General features: G+C 43.1%; 1 protein-coding gene across 3 annotated transcripts in view; it reads right to left on the reverse strand.

The window, feature by feature from the left end:
- MYH10 (myosin heavy chain 10) overlaps nt 1-13628 on the reverse strand; it is a 138439-nt gene that overhangs the window by 57678 nt on the left and 67133 nt on the right. For all 3 annotated transcript variants that reach the window (XM_047758522.1, XM_047758523.1, XM_047758524.1), the window contains 4 exons: nt 5676-5739; nt 3485-3583; nt 1603-1746; nt 1255-1350 (listed from right to left, as the gene is read on the reverse strand). In XM_047758522.1, coding sequence (XP_047614478.1) covers nt 1255-1350; nt 1603-1746; nt 3485-3583; nt 5676-5739 — 403 coding nt within the window. The remainder of the gene's footprint in view (nt 1-1254; nt 1351-1602; nt 1747-3484; nt 3584-5675; nt 5740-13628) is intronic.

Here is a 13628-nt window from a genome sequence, read left to right on the forward strand (position 1 = left end):
GGGAATTTTCTGCCGTAATTCTGCAACTGTGTCTAAGTCTGAAAAAATTTTTAATATCGATTTTTAGAAACATGCTGCTCAGAAGACCCTGGGACTCCTCTTCAGGGACTGCCTCCAATAACTTTAAAAGCCACCAGGAAAATGAGTTCCCTCGGAACTGCATCACATCTCCTACTTCTAAGCCTTATTACCCTCTTAGTTGCCATTTATGGTTTTTTTTTTTTTTTAAATCATATTCAATCTAAAAGGTAAAAACGTGCTAATATCTCTCAGAAGGCGACTAAGGAGGAGCGTGTGAGCGGCTCGGCATCTCTGGAAACGGGTCCATCCGTCCATCCGGTGCTCATGGGACACCTTCCCCCAGCCTGTTCTTCTGCGCACTGTGCTTAGTAGACCGGCCCGGCTTGTCCTGGTCTTTGCTTTTGTTTTTGAAGCAGAAATAATGACCCTCATTGCCCAATTCCTCCTCGGTCTGTTTGTGATTGTTCTGTGAGATTTGGATCGTTTCAAACGGTGTTGGAACTGAAGGCCGATAACTACAACGTGCTCTTCCTCTTGTTTCACTGTTGCGGGCGGTTATGTCTCTGTGACCAGAGGTACTTTTCTCTCCCGTTGGCGGCGCCCTGCGAGCATCGCCTTGTTTACCTGGGTCCCCGCGGAGACGCCTCAGTTTCTGTCTCCAAACCCGCAGAGGCTGAGCTCACAAGGCTCACAAAACACGTCTCATGGCTCACCGACGTTTTTGTTCTTGACGGGAGTGAACTGAAATCCACTTTCCACATTTAGAAGCTTGACGATTTCATCTTAAAATCTAGATCTCTACCTTTCTTTGAAAGATCAGTTACAGTTGGCGACCCTGGGTCCACGTGCCCGGCAAGGGGAAAACTGGCTGGATCCCAGCAGCGTCAGCTCCCAGGCCCCACCGCCACTTCTCATCCTACGCCCCATCCTCTTCCCTCTTTCAGGAAATCAGAGTGACCCTCACTTAGGCACGTGGAGTCTCGCAGGAAACACATCAGACGGCTTTTTTTTTTTTTTGGCCGCACCCACAGCACATGGAAGTTCCCAGGCTGGGGATCAAACCTGCACCACAGCAGTTACCTGGAGCCATGGCAGTAACAATGCTGGATCCTCAACCCGATGCACCACAAGAGAACTCCCAGCAGTGCTCTGATGCTTGCGTTGTGACGTGGTTTTAGCAAACACAACAACAAACCCCCAGTATGGAAATGAAATCAGTATTCATCAGTTTACCTGTGTTTTCCGGCATGGAAGCTTGATCAGTGTTTCGTTCCTTTTTGAAAGAAATATTTCCAAACTGCAGCACCGAAGAGACTACCTTGAGCATTGCTTTACGTTGAAATAAAGAGAAAACAGTTAATTGAAAACACTGCATTAAAATGTAGCAGACACTCTGATTCATCTTGTGCTAAAAATTAGCTGTATGAAACTTCAGTAGGACACATCTCAGGGTTTCATAAAATCACAGGCAAGTTCTCATGAGTTTCTCCATCATTTTCTCGTCTAGGTTATTCCCCCACCACCACCATGTATAAATCTCATGAAAGCTGAGTATCAGAATCTTAGCGAAATCACACGTACACAGAATCTCATCGTGAGAGAAGCCCATTATATGCATCGCTTCCATTGTCTCCTGAAAGTTATCTTTGTCTTGCTGTCCCGGAATAGGAATATAGCCATTGGAGAGAAATCTGTAGTTATTAAATCCTTCAAGGAGCAGGTCAGCTGGAAGAAAATACAGTGCAACACAGTGTGATCAACAGCCACATTCAGACCAAAGCTCTACACTCCACACGCCAACGGGACGGACATTAAAGCACGTCCAACCCACCACCTCGTGCTTCTCCCACTTTGTATGTCCGTGTTAAACACGCGAACAGAGACAGTTTCCCATTATCTGTACAACCACGGCACATGACGGCGGAAACAACAAAAATCTCAGTGGGACTTGGGGGGCAGCGGTTGGTACCATATTTGACACTATATTTGAAATCGGAGAGCTGGGAAATGATGTAAATCTTCCAGGTAAGCTTACTATTTTGTCATTTAGCTACTTTAGCCATCTCTTGAGGGAAAGCTTTCAAATCCATATTCTACGTTCCTACCTTAGCGAGGAGCTTAGAGACCACAGGTTGCGCGGACGGCAGACACGTCTAAGACCCAGATGCTGGTCGAGAATGTGGACCCGGCAACTCCGGAGCCCAGACAACGCCCTGAAAGCCCTTCTCCAAGGCAGGCGGTGCAGGCGAACATTCGCCTCCGAGAGTGACGTCTGACAGTGACAGCCTGGCAGGACACCCCCCGCAGCCTCTGTCCTTCAGGGGCCGTGAATTAGAACTTAACCTGCTCCTTCAAGCGATGTGTTGTTACGAGAAAGACATTCTCAGGAGCCATCAAAATGGACAGACATTCATCCCTTTAGCAGATGTGCTCCCAGCTGTGTGGGTAACTGGCTCTCCTGCAGCCAATTTCTCCTGATCACCCCGAGGGCCCTTCTCATCCACATCACATTTAGCTTCTACCGGGAACCGCCTGCTTTCTTTTTTAAAAAATCACCTTCTTTTGAGCATATTATCTCTTTTTTTTTTTTGGATTCATTATTACTACAGAATGACTGCCAGTCTGAAAGCCTGAGGGTTTGTTTGCTTCTCTCCAGCGTTACCTTCTGCATGATTTTCAGTCTCTTATTGGCAATCACTCTGTTTATTTGCTTGTCCCCCCCACACCCCACCTCCACACACTCTGCAGGTCTCTCTCTGATTTCTGTGGCTAATGCTTCTACGGTTATCTGTGTTGGCAAAAGCCTAGACCCCAGATGAGCAACGTCCCGCTGGGTTTTCCGGGTCTATGCGACAGCCAGATAATATACACACGAATTCCAGACAAGCGGCACTGACTTTGAGACTCGGAAGAAACTGGGCAGTTGTGTATCTTTTCTCCCCTTTGACCCAGAACAGACTTACTTTTTTCAACCCTGTCTAATCCTAAACTTACAGTCTTAGTGATTCACAGAATACATAAATAAAAATCCACACAGGCTCTTTCTAATACGACTGGAGACATATACATTCAGCGGTCAATCTAGGGATATACATAAATATTTAACTTTATCTTATTAGGTAAATTACCTTTGTTCTTACTTTTCTATTTATGAACTTTGACAGATTTTGTAAAAAAAAAAATGGTTCATTTGTCTTTTAATATAAAATTATTTTCAGAGAAACAAAAGTGTCGAAGATAATGTAACACCACCCATATGCTTGCCCCTTAAAGTACTTATCCCCTGGCTTGAGTGTTCAATTTCACGTTCACTTTCATAATTTGAATTTTGATGCGTGTGTGTAAAACTGTTTCCCAAAATTATTCTCCTTCTCAAAAAAAACCAACCAAACAAAAAAACCCATTAAATGTTAAAAAAGACACTCAACTGAATAGAAAAGAGAAAAACGTTAGTGCAGCTTACACTTCAGATGCTCTCCTGCTCCAGATAACAGCTGGTAAAAGATGTGAAAAGTACGCTCATCTTTTGCTTGACGAACAGCACGAGATTTTTCCAGAAGGTCTGAGCAAAGATGGTTAAGGGGGACATTGAAAAGACGGTTTCCCCACGGTGTCAGTGCACACGGAATTCGTAAGATGCTTTCTTCCTCTGGTATATATCAACTACCTTGCAATGAACCATTCTAAATGGTTGGATTTGTTTTTCTAAGTAGAAAAAGAAAGTAGGTGAAATTTATGTTTTTCACGACTCTTTCCAAATCTCTGAACTGGGAGGGAACTTGAAGACCAGGGCGCCTCCCTCACGCCCTCCGCCCGCCCTGCCCCCGACTTGTTCAAAGAACACATCTCTGCACGAGGAGCTGTGAGAAGCTATGAAAATGTGAAGCCAAGCTGTTGGAGGCAGGAAAGGCCTTGCAACATGAGAATTATGATTGCAATGTCACAAATAAGGAAACAAAGGCACAAAGAAATTACTCGAAAGAACATCACTCCTAAGTGGCTAGAAATCAAAACTTGGTTGAAGTCTAAAACGTATGTGCTTAACTCCCATCCTCCCCAGGTGCGCCCCCACTCAGTGCCTGCGCTTCACAAAGGTGGGTGTTGAGGTGTTCCTGTCGTGGCTCAGCGGAAACGGACCTGACTAGCATCCATGAGGATGTAGGTTCAATCCCTGGCCCCCCTCAGTGGGTTAAGGATCCGGTGTTGTTGTGGCTGTGGTGTAGGCCGGCAGCTGTACCTCCAATTGGACCCCTGGCCTGGGAACCTCCACATGCCGTGGGTGCAGGCCTAAAATGCCAAAAAAAAAAAAAAAGAAAGAAAAGAAAAGTGGGTGTTTGGAATGCATATCTGGGGCCTGTCTGGATTTTCTAATTCCTCAGGGTTGACAGTCACACTGGGCTCTCAGAGTCTCAGTTTCACTGCTTTGGGAGAGGTTTGTGTCCTTTCAAGTAAACCTTCCCAGGGGCCACCAAAGCGAATTACACATGCGCCGTACAGCTTAAATTCTCCATCAGATGATCCGAAACACATCTTCCACCATCAGTGAAAGTACCTTCACATGAATGATGCTTTCACAGACCAACAGGAAGAAACTCTCGATCCGTGTGCCTATCATTTTCAAGTGTTTCCAGTGGGGTCTTCTGGCTCTGAGTATATTTAGAGACATAAAATATAGTTCTGAATGAACAGGAAAAATCTGATCTCTTCTGCACATGACAGCATAGAAACAATGTATTTCTCTCACTGAAGAGTATCTAACAAGTATCAGAGAATTGTCATCTGTATCTCTGATTGGAAACTGAACTGGATCACTTAGAATGATTTCTAATTTATTATCTCTTTAATCAAATTAACTCCCTGTGTAGTTATCATTCTTTAGGGCCATTCTATGCATGTGACATTTCTTAGGTCTGTGTTTTTTTTTTTTTTGGTTTTTTTTTTTTTGGTTTTTGTCTTTTTAGGGCTGCACCTGAGGCATATGGAGGTTCCCAGGCTAGGGGTCTAATCAAAGCTACAGCTGCCAGCCTACGTCGCAGCCACAGCAACGCAGGATCCGAGCCGCATCTGCCACCTACACCACAGCTCACAGCAATGCCAGATTCTGAACCCACTGAGCGAGGCCAGGGATCGAACCCGAGTCCTCATGGATACCAGTCGGGTTTGTTAACCACTGGGCCGTGACGGGAACTCCTAGTCTATATATTTGACCTTTTTTCCCCTCTAGTTTTACTCTGCTTACTACGAATTAGCACTCCTTCAACTCTATACATTAATAAGGCCTGTTTCAATGGGACACGCTCACCCTACTAATACTGGAGCAGATGCTAAGAAATGGGTTAACACAATAGGAACCGAAGAGTGGCCTGACATTATTATATTCACACACAAACACTTCCTGGGTTGACGTACAGGCATCCTCACTTCTCTGAAACCCTCCACTTCCCCAGCCACGTGGACAGATGATGACCTGGTGTTCGAAACAACAAAATACCACCTTGGGGTTCATATCCAGTAGCTGAAGGTATGGAAACAAGCCATACTTGTCTCTGTGGGCCTTGGTTTTATCATCTGGACAATGGGAGAGGGTTACCCTGAGGCTGAAGCAGGATGAAATCATTCTTTATTTTCAACAATTTGATTATGAAAAAGGATACATGTTTCAATGTTGGCCCCAACGATATAGCCAGTTACATCAAAGTTGATCCGAATAAACTTGCCCTGAAAATAAATTACAAAGAGAAAGCTGAAAATAAATTAAGGATAGAAGGGGTCCGAACCCTATAATAAAACAATAAGCCCCAAAGTACCCTGTCATGTATGCATATGGCTTGGTTACAAAAATGGATCTTACATACTGCCCCAGCTAAGAAAAACTGCCTTGATAAATTAAAAAAAAAAAAAAAAGAAAGAAAAGAAAAGGATGCTAGGATAGGTTACCTTCTTAGACATAATAAAAATGAAACTCTAACCATTTACAACTTTTAAAAAGCTCTTTTAAATAACCTGATTTTCATAGCTTTAAAGGAATACTATATCCAGACCTATAATGCTAAGACTTGAAAAAACCGCATAACAGAGATGACTTCTTAAGAAAAAGAGATTCAGGGAAAAAAAAAAAAACCATTGAACAGACCATAATCATAGAAAATAATGAAATATAATTACTTCTTGAAAAATGACAGATTGGCCTTAAGACAATTGGTTTTGCAAATTCCTAGGGAATATTGAGTTGCCCTTTATAGTACTGTTTCAGGGGAAAAGAAAATAGCAATTATTTCATAAATCAGTTTACAAAGTTATCATAACACAGAGTACCCAAACTGGCAAAGATGTCACAAAAAAAGGGAAAGCAAAATAAAAGCAAATATCTTACGAATAAATATAGATAGAAAAGGCCAAATTAAATACTTTGCAAAACAAAGCAGCGCAACAGCAGTGGTGTCGCTAAGAATGGATGCGGGTAAACACACCACTGTGCATCGCATGACGAGGCGAGGGACCCGACGGAAACGAACAAGAGTGGACGCGGAGTGGAAAGCCCCAGAGAAGGCTCGACAATCTTGAGAACGAGGGCTAGAGCTTGAGGACTCACACCTCTCCATCTCAAGAAGCTATCAAACTATTACGACAGTGTGGTATTGATGTAGGGACAGAGATTCAGATCAGTGGAACAGGATGGAGTCCAAAAAGAGACCAAGCCTGTGTGGTCAGTTCATCTTCGACAAAAGTGCAGAGATAATTTAACAGGGAGAGGACCAATCTATTCAACAAATGGTGCCTGAAAATATGCAAAATGAAACAAAAAGACATTGGAGCTGTACCTCACACCATATAGAAAAATTAACTCAAAACAGACTGCAGAGGTGTTCCCCTTGTGGCTTAGCGGTAATGAACCCAACTTGTATCCATGAGGACTCAGGTTCGATCCCTGGCCTCGCTTAGTGGGTTGGGGATCCAGCGTTGCTGTGAGCTGTGGTGTAGGTCACAGACATGGCTTGGATCTAGTGTTGCTGTGGCTGTGGTATAGGCCAGCAGCTGCAGCTCCAATTCAACCCCTAACCTGGAAACTTCCATATGCCTCAGGTGTGGCCCTAAAAAGACAAAAACAAAACGAACAAACAAACAAACAAAAACCCAGACCATAGACCTAAATGCATGTGCTAAAACTATGAAAAATTTCTTGGTAAAGAAAAGAGAAAATCTTTATGACCTTAAGTTAGACAAAGATTTATTAGGTAGAATGCAAAAGGCATAAACCATACCAAAAAACCTGATAAACCGGATTTCATCAAAATTCAAAACTTCTCTTCAGAAGACAGTGTAAAGAAAATGGAAGAGAGAGAGAGAGAGAGAGAGAGAGAGAGACAGCATCAGGCTGGCAGAAAACATTTGCTAAACATGTATTTGCTAAAGGACTTGTTCCCAAAATATGTAAGAATTCTTATAACTCAGTAACAAGACAAATTACCCATTTAAAAAAAAACAACAAAAAAACCAAATACAAGATTTAAACAGATACTTCATCAAAGAAGACAGGGATATGGTCAGTAAGTATATGAAAAGATCTCAATATCACTCGTTATTAGGGAAATGCAAACAAAAACTAGCACAAGATACCGCTACATACTCACTTGGTAAAATTTTGAAGAAAGAACAGCAAGGACACAGAATGGAACTCTCATACGACCCTGGAAAGAATGCACAATGGTGCAGCCACGGTGGACAGCAGTTTGCCAGCTTCTCATCAGGTTAAACACAAGTCACCACGTGACCCAGCAAGTCCCCTCCTGGGTGTGTCCCCAAGGGAAACAAAAGCGCCGTCCACACCACGCCCTGCACATGAATGTCCACAGTCACCTAATTCTTAATAGCCCCCAAAGGGAACAATCTCAAAGTCCTCCTAACGGGAGTAGATAAAGAAATGGTGGTATTTTCACACAGCAACACCGCTGAGCAATAAAAAGGAACAAAGCAGTGACACACCCAACAACGTGGCTGGTTCTAAAAGCTTCTATGCTACATGAAAGGAGCCAGACAGAGAACACGGCTCACTGCATGATCCCACTTACTTGACATTCTAAACAAAGCAAAACGAGAGAGACAAACAGATGGGTGGTTATCAGAGCTGGGGTCCACGGAGGGGACCCCGACTACGTACGGGTGAGGAACCTCTGGAGTGATGGCAAGAGCCTGTCTCTGGATTGTGGTGCTAGATACACTACCGTATCCATCTGTCTAAATCCTTCCAACTACGCTTGAAAGGGTGGATTTTACGGTGTGCAAACAATAAATTGATAAACCTAATTTTAAAAAATAACCAAGGGAGATACCTTATGACTCCCTATGTAAATGCTATTTAAAAAATATAACTCAACAGGAGTTCCCGTCATGGCGCCGTGGAAACAAATCCGACTAGGAACCATGAGGTTGTGGGTTCGATCCCTGGCCTCGCTCAGTGGGTTAAGGATCTGGCGTTTGCTGTGGCTGTGGCATAGGCCGGCAGCTATAGCTCTGATTTGACCCTAAGCCTGGGAACCTCCAAATGGCGAGGGTGTGGCCCTAAAAAGCCAAAACAAAACAAAACAAAAAAAACAAACAAACAACAACAAAAAAACGTGGAAAATGTTGATTTACACTTTTCTACTTGTGTCTCCGTTCAACTTACCCACAACTTCAGGACTGTTCTCACCTTCCCAATGTTATTTTTTCAGTGTAGAAATATTTACTTTATGTAGAAAAAATGAGTAGTCTGTACTGGGATGTTACCAAAGAATTTCTGAACCGTCTTTTCCTGTATGCAAATCAGACCTCGATAATGTTGTTTCCCAAAGTGAAAAGAGGGGATCATTTACTAAAATCAACAACATATTTCTTGCTCAGTAGCATGAGCATTCCCTAAGAACACACCCAATTTTCCAATTTTCATAAACCCGAACCAAGCTAGGAAAACACGTTGGAAAGAGACCATCCACAGGGAAGCTGGGGGCGCAGTCCTGAGACCTCAGGGACACACCGGGAGCCGCCCTGTCCCAACCCCGGCTCTTCCCGTCCCCATTCCCAAAGTGTCCTTTGCACCCCACCAACCCACCAAAATGTAAATATTCGATCTCATATTATCTGAAAGCGTTACTCTGCAAAGGCAAGGCATGGCTAGTTTGGTTTTTGGTTCTTTCATTTGTTAATATTATATTGACGTGTGGTTGATTTCTGATGTTGTGTTAACTTCTGCCGTACAGCCGAGTGACTCAGTTATACATATACACATATCTACTACTTTCAGACTCTTTTCCCATACAGGTCATCACAGAACATTAGGTAGAACTTCCTGTGCTATCGGCAGGTTGTCCCTGCTGGCCAGCCATTCCATCTATGAGAGTGAACGCATGGCTGGTCTGCTGCAGCTAAGGTATCACGCCATCACATCAAGAGACGTGCATTCCACAAAAAGAATCTGCTTCAGATGCCACTAAAACCCAAAGAGGGGGAGGTGGGGAGCACGATTCCTGCAGGAAGTAAAGGCATTTTGTGAAAAACAGCCTCTGACACACACACACACACACACACACACACACACACACACACACACACACAGAGTCACGTGTGATCACTCACTACATTTACCAACTATCAAAACACTGGCTAACCCCAAACTCTGGACGTGGGTCCAACCTTTGCAACTGTAAATGTGGACAAGAGACTAGACCGTGAAATCGGCAGTGACCACGGCGGCCGTCACCAATGCCAGCAACGCCCTCCAGCCGGATCTCGTCTTGTATCACCGACCATGAGGTCACAGTTTCCACTCCATCAGCTCACCACGCGCATCCACCTTTAAAAGGCCGCTGGTGAGCACTTGGCATTTTCCTTCCATAGAGAACGTGTTAATTACCTAGGAGTCACGAAATAAAATGACGACGTGCGTGCTCGTTTGGTGAGTTTTATTTTATGGAAGGGGGAAAGAAAGTTTTGTTTGGGTTTTTTTTTTTTTAATGGGAGAAAAAACGTCTTCCTTTTCAGACGAACTCTTGGGATATCACGGAATTATTACTTGTACACAAATAACCAGTTTACACGAATACTATGGTTGTCATAAAGGCACACTGACCCCATGCTCCCCTGAAAAACGTGGACCGGGAGGTGGTGCTATGGGAAAGCAGGGGAGGGCGTCACGGAGACAGCCCCCTGGAGCTGACTAGTCTTAGAGTTTATCAAGCATATTCATTAGCGTCAAGCTAAATGGTAATTTAAAGGGAAACTCTGTGCACTTGTTAAGTCCTCTTAAAATAAAACCACTACAGGGAGTAGTAGCCCACGATGCACTGCGATCCGATTTCAGCCTCTAAGCTGTAAGCAAAGCTACTCTGTTATCTTCAAGAGCCGGAACCTTCTGGGCTAAGAGCTATTCCAAGCGGCAAGCCTGATTCTCTTCTGCAGACAGGTTCTCATTTATTACTGCCCTGGAGTTGTCAGAAAGGAGTATGTAATGAATCCTTAAAACCTCTGACAGCCTGTAATTGCGCTGAATTATAATTGCTCTGCAACTGCGAAACGTTTTCATGTTTAGATTTGCAAGCACCAACTAGAAGGGTCAGTCCCACAAATCTCTTCATTCTTACACCACCTCCTTCCTCCTAATAACTCTCACACACAATTCTTCCCTCAGCATCTGTCCCCTTACAAACTGTACTTGGATAAATGCTGACACACGAATATCACACAACCTGGACCAAGCATGAGTAAGGAAGTCCTGCCTGTTGAATGACAGACTGGATGCCGATCATGCCCTCTTTCCTTTTTGTCTTTAGAAATAGTGTTCTCGGGTTTGGGAAAATTCTAGGCTACTGAAGCCCATTCGAAGACAATCTGAGACTTCACTTCCAGAACCAGTTTCTTCATCATTAGAGTCTATAAGGCTGCCTGTCTCTGTGCATTCATCTTCTGACTTCTGTTTGTGAAATGTGTTTCTTCTCTTTGCCGCTATGGTGAAAACTCCTGATTCTTCAACTATGTTCAATGAAAGCTAAACTATGTCATGAAAGCTAAATACAGACTGCAAAAATGCTGTCTGTAGTCGTCTCGCGCACCTCCTTGAAAGATGCCGCAATTCCTTGGGCAAGGCAATAAGCAAACTACAAGAAGATGCCACACTCTGCCAGCCTCCTTCGAGGCAAGTCCAGTGTTGTTATTTTCTTGTTTTTTTAAACATTGTTGGCAACAGCTGATGAGTAATGAGGAATCAATTCCCGGGATGATGCAATAGCAAAATGTTGCAAGATACAGGAAAAAATGCATTCACTAATACCCCATAATATGTCAGCTGTGGCCGTAAAAAAAACATGAGTTTTATTCTATTCTTTAAATAGGTCAATTTTGTTCTTGTTTTGTGGAAGACCCACTTAAGGGTCTTAAAACAATAAGTTTATGCTCAAAAACTAGCAGTTCTTACAAACAGAACTGCTTGAAAAAGAAACTCGGAAATTAAAATTGGTCCTAACGTTAACGGCTGTGTCATCTGTATGATACTTCACGGACTTAATAAGAAAACTGCTGTTAAGAGAGAATAGTCAAGACATTAATCCTTCAAAGCTGCGAAAATGTAATGCCAACAAAACTGCTCAGGTACGTGTTCAAATTTCTCATTCTAACACTGCAGAAAAATTAATCAAAATCATATGCCTAATTCTTAGTATTTCACTTAAGAATTCATTTTATATGGTCATACAAACTTTTAGCTTTCAATAACTTCTCTAATTTCTTTATTACACATCTATCAACATGCCGTTTAAGCTTTCAGCTTCTTAATACTATTTTCTATCCCTTTTCTTCACCACTCCAAATGAGAAGTTCAAAATTCATTAAACCAAAGAAATTCTTTTTTGGGCAATAAGACAAAGTCATCGCACTGGTAATGCTGAACTCTAATAACTTGTTGAAAAAATTTTTAAATGGCCTCACCCACGGCATATGGAAGTTTGCAGGCAGGCCAGGGACTGAACCTGAGCCACGGCTTTGACTTAGGTGGCAGCTGTGGTAACACCGGACTCTTTAACCCACTGTGCTGGGCAGAGACTCAAACCCACTCCGCTGCAGGGATCCTAGCCGCTGCGTTCAGATTCTTAACCCACTGCACCACCATGGGAATGCCAGGACCTTGAAGACTTCAAGGGCACACCCTGCATCTTATATTTGGTGAACTTACTGTATCGTTACTTTGTGGGAAAATATAAACTAGGAAAAGAAGTTAGAGTCCAAGGAGAAACGGAAAAGAAAGAAACTTTTGGCCTTCTGAACAAGTCACCTAAAAAAAAATGTCCCCAAATTAATTAAGACATGGGGTTGCTTACTTGGATAAACAAGCAGAGTCACCAACATACAACATCTAATTTCCTCATCAGTTCCTGAGCCAAATCAGCTCCCTTTTCTTGTCTGGTATCCATAGTTGCTCAACCATTATAGCTAGTGCCAGGGAACCAGCTTTTGGCCAAATGCAAAGGATCAGACAAAAACTAATGAAAGAAGGGGAGGAAACGTGGAAAGCCTGCACACGGGGGTGGGGGGAGTGGGTGGGTGGGGGAGGGCTTCCTCTGACCCCAAAAGAAACCAGTAACTCTGAACAACAGCCATTTAGCAACTAACAAATGTCGGTTATAGGCCAAAGCTCTAGAATTGGTTCTATTTGGAAACCATTTTAACAAAACAAAAAACCTTACAGAGTTGAAAATTATCAACTCTCTGCTGACACTCATGCTCAGCTATTTCACAAGACCTACCCAAGTACTTTGGCGATGACGTAGAGTGTGGCCAAAAGGAGATATAAAATGATAGAAAAAATGATAGAAAAAAGCCAAAGTCTCTGAACAACAACAACAAATCAACAAACTTTATGGTACTCAGAATATTCAACCAGGATTTCACTGATAAAGACAAAAACAAAGGAAAAAAACCCAAAACAGGACAAGTACATTACGTTCTACAGATAGAGTATGAATTCTTGATGCCATGCACGCTGTGGCCCAAGCCAGGAACAACTAAGACAGTAGGTTACTGATCAGCAAAGATGCCTGGGACCCTCTCTCTTCTGCAAAATTTATCTTTTTGGGTGGTTTTTTGGCTAGTCCTGCAGCATGTGCAAGGTTCCTGGGCCAGAGATCAAACCTGAGCCACGGCAGTGACAATGCTGGATCCTTAACCTGGCTAGGCCACCAGGGAACTCCAAAATAGAATTTTAAGAATTTCTTTTAAAAGGTGCAATAGGACAACTTGGATATTTCGATATTATCAAGAAAATAGGAAGAAAATTATCTTCGAGAATTTTAGGAGTTCTCTTGTGATGCAGCAGGTTAAGGATCTGGTGTCCCTGCAGCAGCCTGGGTCCCCTCCCAAGCAGCAGGTTCAATCCCCGACCCAGGAACCTGTGAATGCTGCGGGTGCAGCTGGAAGAAGGAAAAAAAAAAAAAAAAGAATTGTATTCTTTCTGAATGGACATGGGATTTCTGGAACTTTTTCTGTGGGTAGTTACAATGTATCCAGAGTAATTAAACCTAGATTGTTAGCAATTTACTAGAAGGACAAGGCTCTGAAAATACTTTTCCCCTACCTAACTTGGT

The sequence above is a fragment of the Phacochoerus africanus genome, chromosome 14 (assembly GCF_016906955.1).
Source record: "Phacochoerus africanus isolate WHEZ1 chromosome 14, ROS_Pafr_v1, whole genome shotgun sequence".
NCBI lineage: Eukaryota > Metazoa > Chordata > Mammalia > Artiodactyla > Suidae > Phacochoerus > Phacochoerus africanus.